This window comes from Mobula hypostoma, chromosome 11 (genome assembly GCF_963921235.1).
Source record: "Mobula hypostoma chromosome 11, sMobHyp1.1, whole genome shotgun sequence".
NCBI classification, from domain to species: Eukaryota; Metazoa; Chordata; class Chondrichthyes; order Myliobatiformes; family Myliobatidae; genus Mobula; species Mobula hypostoma.
The window spans coordinates 39,045,989-39,062,798 of NC_086107.1; the positions used below are offsets into that span (position 1 = coordinate 39,045,989).

Genomic DNA, 16,810 nt, shown 5'->3' on the forward strand with positions numbered 1-16,810 from the left:
CAGTCCATTATTTGCAAAAGGTACCTGTGCTGATTTTGTTCATTTACAGCAAGTCAAAAGAACACGGCAGCGTACACTGAATGAATTCCTCCAACTATTAGGAATGCATACAGTTTTATAGTACTCTAGTAGTATTGGTAGTGCTTCAATTTGTTCTGTATTTTTAAATACATAATTTGTTACTCAGTTAAATGGTAGTTTGTCTTTTTTATACCTTTAACTATTTCCATGAAACCAGCTAATTAGGCCATTGCTTAATTAGGCCAAAATGTACTGATCCTGATGTGCCCCAATTAACTGGAATCCACTGTGTATATGATACAACATAATGAACATATTACCAGAAAGACTACGCCAATTCAAGGGAATAACTCACCACTACCCTCGGCCTAAGATGGGCAATAGATACTGGTCTTGCCGGTATTACCCAGATTCTATGAAGAACTGCAGGAGGCAGCATAGAAGAATAATGTCGACACACCAAGGCAAGCTACCTAGTTTAACAACACCAAACAACTACAATCATAATACAAGTAAGTGATACGATCATCACCTTGCTGCACTTTGCCCCAAGATCCCTTACTCCCACATAGTTCAAAAATCCAACTCATTGTTGAGCACTTTCTTCTTCTTTTGCCCATTACGCCACTAGTGTTTAGAGCAGCAATGAAGGTCCTCCATCTCTGCTGGTGTTCATGACTTCCTTCATCCTGTCAGTAGCTTCCTCTCAGTTTACTGCCATTCAAACAAGTCCCGGGTTGAGACTCAGCAATACCGTTGCACACATGAAGAAGTTATTAGTCCTGAGCTGAACTCCCGAACCTGGAGGATTGTCGGACCGTTCTTAGTCTGGCCTCTACCCTTTGACCTGTTTTACATGAGTGACCCTATCAAGAGCAAAGCATAAAGCCCTGACTCCAGCCATGGGTCATTAAGGCACACAGGCCTCCAAACCACAAGGTTGTGGTCCTCTTGGAGGATTGTTAAACATTCTTGTTATCAATCCATATACTTTTTGCTAGTTCAGCTGCAGTTATCAAAATTAACTGAACTCTCTAATCATACATTGGTGATTTAACAATCAAGTCTAGGATTTGAATTATTACTCACCATTTTAGCAAATAATCTAAAAATAGAACCAAGTACATAAACACATGTAATTTTACAGCACAGACCAAGACTGGTAACGTCATAAGACCTATACCTGTGCTTATGCCCAGACAAGTCTCCTCTGACTACACATTTCATTCCATCAACATATTCCATTCCTTTCTCCATAATTATTACAACTTTCATGTTATTTTGGTCTTAACAATTTTATCAAGACATGCAATTTGGATTAAGTAAATATGTATACACGATGCATATTTCAATTTCTTTTAAATTGACCTTTTTCAGTTTCAAACTCCATTTCATGTCCCAAAGTTTAGTAATTTCACATGTAAAGTGAAATTAAAGTGCTATTTGGACTGAAGAGACTTTCTGCTTTCTCAGTGCTCGAAACAGACAATAAATCAACAAAAATGTAGGAAATCTAGTGTGTCATCCCAAAAGTGAGCTTCATCACATCCAGAGCAGGTGTCCCTTACTGAGCCAAAGTAAATCTATTAGCAAAGTACATATATGTTGCCATATACTATCTTGAGATTCATTTTCTTGCAGGTTTTTGCAGAAAAATATAGACATACAGCAGAATTTATGACAAACTATACATAGAGACTGACAAACAACCAATGTGAAAAATAAGAAAATATATAAATAAAAAAAACTAAATAATACTAAGAACGAGCAGTAGTGTCCTTGAAAGTGAGCCTGTAGGTTGTGTAATCAGTTCGGAGTTGTGGTGAGTGATGTTTCCATGCCAGTTCCGGAGCTTGGTGGTTGTAGGGTAATAACCATTCCTGAATTTGTTGGTGTGGAGAGCATGCCCGGATGGTGAGGGTCTGAAATGATGGTTGCTGCTTCCTTGCGGCAAACTCCATGTAAATGTGCCCAGTGCAGAGGTGGACTTAATCTGTGATGGACTGGGCTGTATCCTCTGCTTTCTTTTTTTTTGTAATTTATTTTTTATTGAAGTTCGTCATCAAACAAACATTTCCATAAGATGTATTTCAGATGCTGTACATACATATCATATAATGTTCCTGTTCTTGGGCGTCTCCATAGCAGGTAATCAGAACACTCTCCACTGTGTATGTATAGAAGTGTGTCAAAGTTTTAGGTGACATGCCGAATCTATGCAACTTCTAAGGAAGATGGAGGAAAGGGTGTCAGCAGATGATCTCCTCGACCACAAGACATTGTATTAGACCATTATGTCATACAAAATTAGTATCTGTTCACATATTATATAAATTACATAACCTCAAATAACTTTTCTGTTGTAGGACACAAAATTTTTCAGCTGTCCTGCAAAAAAATGATGCAAGTCAATGTGTTAACAGAGATGTGACCACAGGAAAAGGAACATTACCAGATATGCCCCCTGGCTCAAGGACCTTTACACCAAATGGAAGTTGCCTTTCATAAACAGATGGCAGGAACTTACACAGAACAATGAACTAGGGGTGGTCTGGTCTGTGCATACTCAAGACTGACAGTTTCCTTTAAATAAACATTTTGTTAATTGGGTACGGAGAGAGTAACCATATTCAAAGTTGCTGGATTAGTCCTGACGAAGGGTCTCGGCCTGAAACGTCGACTGCGCCTCTTCCTATAGATGCTGCTTGGCCTGCTGCGTTCACCAGCAACTTTGATGTATGTTGCTGGATTAGTTAACTGGGGAACACATAGTGTTAATAAAGCCATTTTATTTTCTATTCCAATACCTGAACAAGTGCATAGAAAATTTTGAAGATTTGCTTTTGAATGAGGACAGAGTGGTCTGAAGGATCTGGGAGAAGTTGGACAAATCGATCTTTCATCATTGGCAAGAAGTGCTGCATAGCTGCCACCAATGGACTACGCTCATCTGATTTCTTGTACCTGTTAACACACATAATATAATTCAGCATTAAAGGAAAAGCAACACCATAAAAGCATCCTTATTCACACATGTGCAATGTGCACTCTCTCATTTTGGGTCAATTTGCCATTTTGAACAGTTTCCCCAAGTAGGCTGAGCCTGAGGTTGCAGCATTCTTTACAGCAGCATCCTTTAAATGTCAATGGCATGAATAATAACCACCTACCGAGATGTCATTAGACTACAACACATTGGAGCAGACTTAGGCTAGGCCACTTAGCCCATTCTGCTTGGAAGTGTTACTTTGGGAAATGAGGGTTGGAGGAAGTTGAGTAAATGGTTGGGAAATATGTTAAGTAGATCTTTAACACACAGATCTAAACTAAATACTATCAGCTGCAATAACCATAGCAAGACCATTCCAAACAAATATATATACTAGAGCTTACTCATAGTTCTTCACTAACTGATGAAGACAGAGAAGGATCCCAAGCCAATAGGCACTGTTGTCAGATTGAAGGTAGAAACCAATTTTATCAACAACAGCTGGCCACCTGCCAGGATAGTCATGCTTGATTATTTGGTGAATGCACGTTGTAAGTTGTACCCTAAAACAAAAATAAACCGGCATTAATTCAAAATATTTGAGGAAACACGAGCTATTTTCAAGAATAAATTGCATCTGAATTCTACAGCTAAACAAAATATGGAATTCAAAATTAACTGTTTAACATTGATAAATCACATTTAAATTCTAAATCCCAATACATTCAAAATAACAAATGTCACTAATAGATACGGCATTTGCCCACTACCCAAGTACAAATTACACTCAGCTTGGATGCAGTTTTTAAACACTTTTTTCCTCGTTTTATTTTTTCATAATTTTCCCCATTCATGGTCTACATCTCTTACAAAAAGTTTATGCTAGTGTTAAGTATTTCTTGTGCCCATCTCAAGTAGCCATTATGCTAAATACTTTAAGGGAGTGGGGAAATCAGGCCTTCGCTGGCCGAAAGAGAACATGGGACTATGCGTACTAAGCTACCTCCATCAACTTGTCACTCTAACCAACATACAGTGGAATGAAAATTTCTTGCAATGAAACATGCTTATGGATTTGGATACGGACAATAATAGAGTAACAAGCCAGTGAAGATAAATCGAAATTAAGACTTCTGGCCATGACTTCTTCGGTAATGTGGGTATGACAGTATCAGAAAAAAATGTGGTCAAATCAGGCCCTGACCTCCAGCCGCAAGACTTCAACATGTACCATAAAAGCTACTGCCAAAGGATAAACATTTCCGAAGGATATATGAAGATCCATTATGGACCTTGGAAAAGTAAAAAACAAAAGGACTCAAGGAAAGGTGGCTTTGAAGTAATACTTAGGATTACCACTAGCAAATTCAACTCCATCAGCTTAAAAGCTGCCTACTGTTTCTCTTGTACTTTGATCGATGACATTTTGGTCCAAACTGAAAAGGACCTCATATAGTAAGAGCCTAAATCTATCAAGCACTTAGATAGCATCACAGCAACAATTTACTCTTCCTATTTTATTTTAGCCACACATATAGTACGGTTACTACGAATTAAGTTTTTTAAAAAAATTACCAACCTTATCAACTCCGGTGACTGAATTATAGCTTCTATAATATTGTCACGGATGAACTGTTGATCTTCCTCTGGTATTGTAAATGATGGTACATCACCTGAACCAGCTTCACGCTCAGCCCAGAATTGTGTAATTGTATTTTTCAAGTAAATTACACCTAAGAGATTTAATAGATTTGAAATTATATCACATCAGCTACCAATGGTTAATGATTTCTAGTTTTAGAAGTAGAAAAAATAATGTAGAAAAGACTACATATGGTACTAAATATTTGCATTTGATTGGACAGAGAACAAAAGGAAACCAAAATTGCACGTGAATTAATCAAAACCCCACAAAAGAACAAGGAATATAAAAATTATGTTAAAAAAGATGATAGAAAGTAAAATTGAATTAAATAATACATCTGTTGGGCTTCACAACCAGTTCCTTCATGCAAACTCGTGCAGAATCGAAACACCAGAATATGTTTATGTCGCTGGAGTGGGCCTTGAACCCAAATTCAAGATGTAAAACCGCAAGTTGTAACCTGATAATTTCAGAAGCTGATCAACATACAGACCCAAAAATCATAAGGATTTAAATTACCTGAGTGAATCAGATACTTCCACATCTTTTACATGGTGCATTTAGTTCTCAGCAACAAATTAATATCACTCGTTGTTGATCTGCTTATCCAGACCTTTTATTGCAATGGTATTTTTTTAAACCAGGAAGGCCATATCATTGATCCAAAATACAAATGTGCATTTAATGCAAAGACTGAAAACCAAATCTTCTTACAGTCCTCTGTACATCTGGTGTATTAGAAGTTACACCAAAAATCCACTAATTTAACCAAGCATAGCTTCAAAGTTTCATTTCATAAGAAACTGCTCTATGATGATAGGCAGTTTCAAATAATTTAAATTTCTTAAACTGATTTTAATAAAGTAAAATAATTAAATACATTTAAATTTAATTTGGATTTATTTAAAAAGTAGCAAAACTGATGAATTAAGAGTTTTTGGTTACTTTCAATGTTTATGAATATCCAAGACATTTGAAGTCTTTTGACAGCTGGGAAGTCTTAGGATACGATTTAACCAGCTGTCAAAGCTTTGCCCAACAGGCACTACCATTTTCAGTAGGAAGGCCCTGTTGTGTGCATCATGGGTCTAAAAGAATTTGCAATGCAATTTACTGTATTTAAATAACATTTCAGAAAGGAGCCCTCTATTGGAAATCTGAAACCAGTGCAAACAGGTTCAGCAACTGTAAACTAACTTTATGAGGCAGATAGAAAAATCATTAACGAGCGCCGTAGGGTATCAGCCAGGAAATACCAGTCAGAACAATTAATTCAGTGTCAAATCACATAGAAAATAAAGGGAAATACGGTGGCAAAAATAGATGAGTAAGCCAGGATTTTACTCTGATGCTGCAACAGTAGTAAAACAGTGAAGGAAGGAAACAGCATTTTCGTTATTTTCAAAAGAGTGAATATCACATTAAAAGGTGACTTAACCTGAATTGATATGTCCCAGCTTTCTTGAAAGCATGTCTAGAAATCACACAAGTTCAGCCATGTACTGTGTTCTGTGTGTTTCTATCCTAATTCTCTTTACAAAGACACACTGCAAAGGAAACTCGGGGTAGAAAGGCAGCAGCTTGTGTAGTTTCCATCAGCTGCTACTCAATTTTTAAATCATATTTTTCATCTCCCCTTTGCTTACATAAAATTTAGCTACTTGTACTAAAGGCCGGTACTCTGAAAAGCAAGCATTAAAACCCACATTGCATTTATAAGGCAAAACAATATGACTTAAACAGGAAAATAACCTGTCTTTGCTAACATCAATAAAAAAATGAAAAGGCACTGTACCAATGTTATAGAGTATAAAAGTGTGTTTTTTAAATAGCCCACAATGTCGATACTGATCTTTATGCAGAGCTGTACTGATCTCAAAAATGAGATTATTTATGTAAAAGCTAATTTTGAAATAAATGCTCCAAGTACTATGAAACAGCTAGATGCTTCTGCAAATAAAATAACTATAAATCAAAAAGCAAAGAAACTTGAATAATTTCCAGTAGTTAACTCTTCATTTCTTTCTTAGGGTGTGAAGACTGCTGGTGAGGCCAGCAGTTACTGCCCTTGAAGGTAATGGTAAGCCACCATTCTGAAGCACTGTAGCCTTTCTAGTGAAAATACACCAATGAATGCTGTTGGGAAGGGAGTTCCAAAAGTTGGATCCATTGAAAAAAAAATTCTTCTCAGGGTTATATATGGTGACATATGTGTATTTTGATAATAAATTTACTTTGAGGTGCTGTTGCAGAAGCACAAATAAGTCTTTAAATGGTACACACTGTCATTCAATTCTGAATGACAACAATTATGATTACTTAACCTTCAAGATCTTAAAAATGATTATGCTGAATGAATCAGAGGTAAATCACATAAGACATAGGGACAGAATTTAGCCATTTGGCCCATCAAATCTGCTCTGCCATTCAATCATGACTGATAATGTTTTTCCCCTCCTCAGCTCCACTGCCCAGCTTTCTCTCTCTAATCTTTGGTACTGTGTCCAATCAAGAACCTATCAAGCTCTGCCTTAAATATACCCAACCTCCACAGCCGCCTGCGTTAACAAATTCCACAAATTCACCACCCTCTGGCTAAAGAAATTTCTCCGCAGCTGTTTTCAATGGATGCCCCACTATCCTGAGGTTGTGCCCTCTTGTCTTAGACTCCTCCACCAAGGGAAATATCCTTTCCACATCTACTCTATGCCTTTCAACATTTGAAAGGTTTCAATGAGATCCCCCCACCCCCATCCTTCTAAATTCCAGCAAGTACAGACCTTGAGCCAACAAATGTTCCTCGTAGGATAACCCTTTCATTCCTGGAATCATCACTGTGAACCTCCTCTGAATCCTCTCCAATGCCAGCACATCTTTTCTTAGATGAGGAGCCCAAAACTATTCATAATACTCAAAGTGAGGTCTCACCAGTGCCTTATAAAGCCTCAGCATCATAGCCCTGCTCTTGTATTCTAGACCTCTTGAAATGAATGCTAACATTGCAGTTGTCTTCCTCACCACTGACTCAACCTGCAAGTTAACCATATATGCCATGAATTGTTTTTGATTTGTAGCAGCAATACAGCATAAGACATAAAAATTAATATAGGTTCAAGTGTTAAAATCAAGAACTTCAGTTGTAACAGAACAAGAGAACAAAAACAAAAGCAAAGACAAAATATGACATCACCTTTTACACTTGACAAATTCTGTTGATATTGATCCAAAATGTTTAACACTTTATTCATAAAGATCTTGTCTGACTCAATCTTTCCAAATATGCAGCTTGACTTGCTGAGTTCCAGCATTTTGTGTTTCTTTTAGTTTTGTCTTTGAAGATTTCCTACACCTACAATATTTGTTCTCACCTCCCCCATATGTTGCTACTCAAGTTCACTTCTATTAACATATCATTTATTAACACATAACTAAATGAGGATCTGGTTTTCTCAGGTATCACAAGACTGCATCCTCACTCAGTGTTCACAATGCAACCCTGGCAGAGTTAAATCCTTTGCAACTGAGAACACTGAGAAAGCTCACGAATTTACCATATATTTGTACACAGGTTAGTAAATGCTTCACAGCTTGATTTACGCATATGCAAACAACCAGTATTTATTTGCACATCAGCATGCTATGGTACTGACAGCAAAAAGTGGCCAATCATGGAGGAGTTGGAAAGAGCTTTTATTATACGCACAGATAACAAGAGCAACAAACACAAGCAAGGACGTGAACATTGGATACAAGATTATGAATGCAGGAAATCACACAGAAATTCTCAACTTGAAAAAACTTTTGAAGTAAGAAAAGCATGGGAACATTAATACTTTGTCAAGTTGGTTTGTTTTTAAAGTGTGAGTCAAACACAAGTTGCTCTATGAATGAAGTTGCTTTGTTACGTACCCCGTAACTGGGTTGCCAAACCAGCAGAAATGGATCACTCAGTTGGAGTCTGGATTACTAGAACTAAGAAAGTTTTATTAAAGAAACAAGCAACACAGTACTCTAATCAAAAGGATAATAAATGCAACAGTTCAGCAATGATAAACACACATGTACACAGAATTAAGATAACAGGATCAATCAAGCTCTATCGTTGTCTAGGGGTAAATGACCAGTTTCAAAGTGACGCAAAGTTCAGTTCAATCTAGTTCAGTTCAGTTCGCAGACAGTGGAGGGAAGGAGAGAGAGAGCAAAACTAATGAATATTCAAAACGGCTTGCACACACAGACCTTCGCCGTCAGCTTTCGGGCGAGTCCTTTGTGATGTCAACTGAGGTCACCGACCGTGACCCCTCCGTTTCCAGATACGATCGTTTCTCTGCGGTGAACCCGGCACCCAGGCAAGGGTGGACACACACCAGGTTCCCGCCGATTGTGCCTTTCCAGCCTGTGCGTCTATGGCCTGGTCCCGAAACCGGTCTTCCAAAACTTCCCACCGACTTGTGAGAGACGCAACGCTTCCAGGGTCTCGTTACCTCGGGTGTCGTGTGTGTCTTGCCTTAGCGAACCTGTCCCTTTTTATCCCCCTGCTGGGGTATAGCCTGTCCATCACTTCAAACAGTTCAGGGTTCAAAGGGGGAGCCAATCTTGACAGCTCTCTCCTTCTGTTACTCTCTCTCTTCCCCGTCCCTTCATTACACATCTCCAAATGCTGCTCCATTGTTTTCCTTATCTCTCTCTCTCTCTCCTGAAGACAGGTGGCAGACCAACTGCTGATCCCACTGGTGCCAGCACAGGACAGCTACATCTTAATCTGTGTATTCTTGTCACAGCTTTCTGCAGTAAAATTTAACCTATATCAAGATATATCTCATCATTACTTATTCAGTCTGTCTTTCACATATGCAGTATATTAATACCATTTTATCTTGTGCACAAGAGGTTTAACAAACCCATGTGCATGTGCCATCCCATCAGCTGCAACTGAAATTTAAAAGCACTCAGAAAACACTTTGGGAACTTCCTGCATTTCAGCTCATCTTCAAGAATGCTCTGGTCAATTTTATCAAAGGTCTTTTGCAGTGTGCCACAGCTTAGATAATCACAATTTCATTCCTGTCTCTTGTACTTTTAGACCTAATTTTGAAACAGAGAGGATATTGGAGTTACAAAACACACTTGCATTATATATAGGCACATCGGTTTGTAGTTTCAAGACAATTATTCTGAATGGAAAGTTCAGTGTGGGTAATGATCATAAGAATCACCTTGTGTTCCCTTTGAAAAATAGATGGTGAATAAGCATAGTACCAGGGAGGTTTGCTAGTTTAACCACTGCCCTAAAAATGAAAATGCCCACTGACAAAATTTACATGTAAAAATTGGCCATTCAAACAATGTTCTTTGGATGCCACAATAGTTGACAATTAAGAGAAAGAAAAATGTTTATAACCATTTTATTTTAAAGCAGATAAACTTTCAGATATGGAAGTGAAACTCCAAAGTAAAACTGCAAATTCTGAAAGTATGAAGAAGTGACACCAGCAAAATTCTCCTTCCACAGTAAGTTTATCAATTCTTGCATGAGATCAAAACAGCACTAAATACATTGGATGCAGTCTCAAAGGCCTTACACAATTGCAATAAGGTTTTTTTTACTTCTATAACGAAACACTTTCATAACAAATGCTAACATACCATTTTCTCTCCCAATCACTTACTGCATCTACAAATTGGGCAACAGTAACTTATTTAAAATACTCAGATGTTCTTATACACACCAGCATGTCAATATCTAACGAGGACTGTTTTTTTTGTGTCAAAGTGATGAACTTAATTTTCTACCTGCCACACTGTAAACCACTTATTAATATAGATTATGAATTGCTGTTGTTCTTTTCACGCTTTGTGGCGCATCGGGCAGCATTTTTACTGTTTTCATAGCATTTGACTTTTTTTATGATACAGAGTTGCTAGCTCAATGCTCAGCCCAGTACAGATGGCAAGGGGCCAGCCGGATTCGAATTCGGGACCATTCACCTCGAAATCCAGTGCTGATGCCGCTATACCAGCCAGCTATACATTATGACCAGCTGGGACTTAAACACAGATTTTTGTTGTCCCACCTGATCACAACCTGCCAACTTGAGAACAAATGGTTTATTTCCCATCTTTAGTATCAGCCCAATAACTAATTTTCTCAATCTATGTTAATACCTTTAAATTGGGGAACAGGACAGCCACAGGCATGACCACTTGGACTCTTACAAAACAGTTTCCCAAACCCACCCATTCCTCTCATGTTAGCAATTGCACCTATGGTCACAGCTGATCTCAAGTGGAACTTCTTAGTACACATCTGCTAACTAAGATTACAACCTCCATCTCAGGAACACATTCTAACCTACAGTACTATGCAAAAGTCTTAACAATATGTAAAAAAGAAATTCGTAAAGCAAAAGTAACAATGTGAAGTTTCTAATACTACAGAGAGCAGTAAACAGTAAAAAAACTAAATCAAATCAATATTTAGTGTGAACCCCCCCCCCTTTGCCTTTAAAACTGCATTAATTCTCTTAGGTACACTACCATGCCATGCAGTTGTATAAGAAAATTGTGTTGTAAGTTGTTCCAAGCATCTTGGAGAACTTGCCAAAGTTCTTCAGCAAACTTTATCTGTCTCACTTGCCTCTGTCTCTCCAGGTAATCCCAGACAGCCTCGATGATGCTGAAATCAGGGCTCTGTGGAGGTCACACTGACTGATGCAGAACACCTTGCTCTTCTTTCACCAAGGATAGTTCTTCATGACCTTGGCCATGTGTTAGGGGTCATTGTCCTGCTGAACAATGAAATTGGGACTGAACAAATGCCTCCCTGATGGTATTGTGTTATGGATAAGGACCTGCTTGTACTTCTCGGGGTTGAGAATTCCATTAGTTCTAGCCAGATCACTGAGTCCACTTGCAGAAATGCAACCCCAGACCTGCAGGGAAACTCTGCCATGCTTCACTGTTAGCTACAGACATTCATTTATGTAGTGCGCTCCAGCTCTTCTACAAATGGCATACTGTTGAGCCAACAATTTCAAATTTTGACTCATCAGACCAAAGCACTTGCTGCCATTGTTCAACATCCTAGTCCTGTGCTTGTGCATAGATGAGTCTCTTGGCTTTGTTTCAATTTTGGAGGAATGGCATTTTGGCAGCAGCTCTTTCACGAAGACTACTTCTGACATGAGTTCTCAGGACAGTAAGGGGGTGAACTTGGGTTTTAGTAGTTTGTGAGTACAGAGCTGATAGCAGTGCTGGACGACTTCTGATTGAGAAGGGAAATCAGTTTGATGTGTCTCACTGTTGCACTCAGTTTCTGCAGCCAACGTTGAATTGCATTTCTGAATTGCTTCTTGCATTTCTGATCCCCAACGTTGCCAGTTTCTTTGTGCTTCTTCAGAAGAGCTTAGACAGCACATCTTGAAACTCCTGTCTGCCGCTTCGGATACAACTTGCTGATGCAGGGTGAACATCTCGTGTCTTGTTGCTACGCTCACTCTTACCATGGTGTAAGAAAAGACACACACCAGTTTTCATCAAGGGATTGGTACAGGAAAGAGTGAGCAATTTCAAGTTCCTGGGTGTCAACATCTGAGAATCTATCCTGGGCCCAGCATATCAATGCAGTTGCAAAGAAGGCACAACACCAGCCATTATTTCATTAGGAGTTTGAGGAGATTTGGTAAGTCACTTGCAAATTTCTACAAATGTACTATGGAGAACATTCTTCTATCAGCTGCATGACCTGGAATTTGGGTGGGGCACTGCACAGGATCAAAATAAGCTGCAAAAAGTTGTGAACTCAGTTCCATTACGAGCAGTTCCATTTCAGAGCATTTTCAAGGAGTGACGCCTCAAAAAAGCTAGAGCCATCATTAAGGACCCACATCACCCAGGACATGCCCTCTTCTCATTGCTAGCATCAGGAAGGAGGTACAGGAGCACACACACAATTCATCAATAGCTTCTTCCCCTATGCCTTCAGATTTCTGAATGGATCTTGGTCCACATTTCCGAGGATCTCACCTGGTCCCTGAACTCCTCCATTCTGATCAAAAAGGCGCAATAGCACCTTCATTTCCTGAGGAGCATCAAGAAAGCTCACCTCTGTCCCAGGATACTGACGGACTTTTACCGCTGTACCATTGAGAGCATACTCACCAACTGCATCTCAGTGTGGTATGGCAATTGTCCCGTATTGGAACGCAAAGCACTCCAGCGTGTGGTGAAAACTGCCTAGCAGATTATCGGCATCCAATTGCCCACCACTGACAGCATCTACGATAAACACTGCCTGGGCAGGGCGAAAAGCATTATCAGGGATGCATCTCACTCTAACCATGGACTTTTTACTCTCCTCCCATCCGGTAGGCGCTACAGGAGCCTCCGCTCCCGCACCAGCAGGAACAGGAAGAGCTTCTTCCCTGAGGATGTGACCCTGCTGAACCTCTCATCACAGCGCTAAGCAGTATTGCACCCATATTGTACTGTCTCAGTACTTTTATATTTGTGTGCTATAGCACTTTTTTTATTTGCAGTTACTTTGTAAATAACACTATTCTTTACATTTCTGGTCAGATGCTAACTGCATATCGTTGGCTTTGTATCTGTAGTCGGCACAATGACAATAAAGTTGAATCTAATCTAATCTAAACCATGAACATTACCTCACTATTCCTACCCCCCCCCCCCATTTTGGACTATTTAACTTTTTAGTGTATATTTATTGTAATTTACAGTTTTTAATTACTAAATATTGCAATGTACTGCTGCCACATAACAACAAATTTCTGACATATACTGGTGATATTAAACCTGATTTTCATCCTCACTATCAAGTTCAGTTGTCCTTCGCCCAGATTAATTCCTTCTAGTCCAGTTTCTGATCCCGTTAACCAGTTTAATTCGTTCAACTCTTATGCCATTTATCATTGGCATCCTGATTGTTATTTTTGTTTAACCACGCACTGAGCTATATACAGTACTTACAAAGTAGTCAAGTTTTTCATTTGGAAAATGGCCACTACTTCCAGAATTGGAGTAGCATTTGGGATACAAGCAAGAACTCTGAGGTTATGCAGTAGCTGTACAGAATGGTCCTTTCACCGCCTGCAGCAACCCCCCCCCCACCCCAAATGATCTATCCAATTTATGAAAGCTTTTTCAGCTCCATTACAGACTTCATCGGCCACCTCAGAGCCCACAAACCCCTCACACTCTCAGACTGTCAAAGACTTCAATATGAAAATCTAATGATCGATGATGTATTTCCCCATTTTTGACAATTCCATTTAAGATGTCATCTGTTAGAGATTTCTAAACTGCTCCATCAAACCTAGTTCTTAGTGAGAATCAGTGGTCATTTTACAACAGGAAAAAATCAATAACGTTGGGTTACATGAGCCTGCTCTGATTTGCTGCCTGTGTGTAGTTTCTGTACACACAATTTTACATTAATTGCAATAATGTAGGGGACGTAGCACAATCTAATCGGCAGGTGCACTTCTGGCTCTGATGTGAGTTTAATGATGCTTCTGCACCACTATATGAAACTGGAATGACTGTCAAAATGCAGTTCCTAAACAAGGTTTACAGTAACTTTAGTTCTTCACTGGTGACTCTAAAATCCCCAAAAAAGTAAATTACACAAATGACACATTTCACTGTATGTTTTAATATATAGGTGATAAATAAACTTGAATCTTAAATAAAATCAGTAATTCACAAAATACTTCTCACAACTTCTGTCTAGGCTGTACATTTTTGTCACCAACAGGCAAATGAACTGAAAGACAAAGATCTGGTCATTTTCAACACGCAAACACAGATACATTAAAAACATTTTACTTGGAGTTTTCAACAAATAAAGGTTCAGTTCAATAGCAAATAGGAAGAATTTAGTATTGAACACTACATTTAGTTAAGAGATACAATGCGGAATAGGCCCTTCCAGCCCACTTTGGAATGTGGGAGAAAACTGGAGCAGCTAGAGAAATCACACATGTTCAAGGGGAAATTATTCACTACGTATACAAAGTATTTGGGCTTGGTAATCAGGTGTACAAATTTAAAGGTGCAACTATTTTTTTTTGCCGGCAGTGTAGATAATACAGGTAACAAAAGGAGATATGTATTAACAAGCCTGAAAAATGGGAATCTAACTACAAAATACATTTCCACACTGACAAAAGTAAACTTAGGACACTTTAATAGGAAGAACAGGAGCAAGCCACACAATGGCATTTATTTCTACTGTGATGGAATTGGATGAAGCATGGCAGGAAGTGATCAGTTTGAAAGATTAACATGGCCATTTACACAGCTGTTGGATTCAACTCCTAGTTTAAGCAGTCAACTCAAGACTGGAAACTAAACTTGGCTGAATATCAATGCTACAATAGACTATGCCTGTAATTAAAAATGGACATCAAATTAAGTATATTCCCCATTTCATTTTAACCTTTAAGATTCCATAACATTAGGAGTAGATTTTCATATTTTTACTTCTGCTTCAGTTTTTTTTGGGGGGGGTATTAAAATGGATGACTGTTGACTGTTCAAAAACTTCAATCAATAAGGTGTACCATCTTTTAGCTTCTCCAAAATTTAAAATCAAAATTAAACAAAATTTTAATTAATTGCTTGCACCTCAACAGATTTCCTTATATAAAAAGCTTCAGTACCACCAATTTTTAAAGCATCACATTTAATTTTTTTTTAAAATCCCGTCTCAGATTTGAGAGCAGAACAACTATCCCTTACAGAAATTAAAATGAAATCAAAGCACAAGAGTAAGGTCTATTTTGTGAATTTATTGAGTCAATAGTGCATCAGGAACAAGGGTGAATAAAGCAGAAGTGCCTCTGAGTGATTTTGCAAAACTGCCCATGTAGCAGGAATTCTGAAACATTCATGCCAACTTTACAGCAAACAATTGCCAGTAGTCTGAAAATGATTTGCACTGCAACCATGGGGAGTATCATAAACCATTTGATAAAATTCTTGATATGCATGGTGATCCAGCTTTGGGAGTCCCAGTGACAAGAACAAAAATGGGACTACATTAATGGCTAACACAAAAATTTTAAATGATACAATTTCTTCTTTCTAGCAATATTGTTTTTGTGAAATTCAACAAATTCATAAAGTCATTTGCTGAACTGGCAAGTTTTGAAATATACTTACCATGATTTCAGAATACCTATGCAGGTCACTTGCAACATTAGCTACCACAATAAAAAGTAGGTTTAAATCTTCTTACTTTGAGGCAGCAATGGATTACATTACTCATGCTGGTGCTCTATTGAAATATGTACACGAGTTAAGTGAGCCTATTCTGCAATTAGCTCCAAAATAGGTTTAGTACGAAAAGTGATCCCATCAGACATGATGTCTGACTGGTTTTCTTTTACCAAGCTATTGAGTGCCCAGTTGGATAAGAGAGACAATTATAAAATTGCTACTAGGCAACACGGCCTCCGGAATAAATTCATTAAACTAAACAATTCCAGCAAAACTTGTGTCTTTCATGTAATCACACATACCTTTACACTTTTGCCTCAGTTTTGCCCATGCTTTTACCCTCCCCTCCCACCCACTGGAACACACCACTAACACGTGGAACATGGTTTTTGAAGGCTGTGCACAGCAATTTGAAAGCCAAACACATTACTGATTGCCAGCAATTTGATAGTTGAGAAAAATTCTTCCATCTTTAAGATAAATTAATTCCAAACCTTTCCTAACTTAATAACTTTTATTTTGGGAAGTATTCACCTCTACTAAGAATATATTTACGAAAATAGATATTCAGAAGGCAAAAAAACCCTTAAAATTAACAACTGAGTAGCAAAGATTTGAGAATAAAATTGTACATATGAAATAAAAATGAGAAGACAAACAGGGAAAACTGGAGACAAATTGATAAAGTGTCTAAACAATCTATTTGTAAAATGTAATCGTTTAAAAAGTAAAATCTATAGTATCTAAACTATATTTAGGGGGTAATGCCAGAAAGGAAGAAAGTATGGTACTTCGGAAATTTCTAACTTGGAGATATCTAAAAAAAAATGTATTCTTGGTAAGTTACATTTGTTAGATAACTGTTCAAAAGACATAAGGGAGCCATCTGAAAATAAATTCAAAAACCGTGATAT

The 16,810-nt window shown here is 38.1% G+C and overlaps 1 protein-coding gene across 2 annotated transcripts in view; it reads right to left on the reverse strand.

Moving 5' to 3' along the window:
• Nucleotides 1-16,810, reverse strand: part of ipo7 (importin 7) — a 62,878-nt gene that overhangs the window by 39,435 nt on the left and 6,633 nt on the right. For both annotated transcript variants that reach the window (XM_063061856.1, XM_063061855.1), the window contains exons 3-5: nucleotides 4,590-4,743; nucleotides 3,415-3,573; nucleotides 2,829-2,985 (exon numbers count right to left, since the gene is read on the reverse strand). In XM_063061856.1, coding sequence (XP_062917926.1) covers nucleotides 2,829-2,985; nucleotides 3,415-3,573; nucleotides 4,590-4,743 — 470 coding nt within the window. The remainder of the gene's footprint in view (nucleotides 1-2,828; nucleotides 2,986-3,414; nucleotides 3,574-4,589; nucleotides 4,744-16,810) is intronic.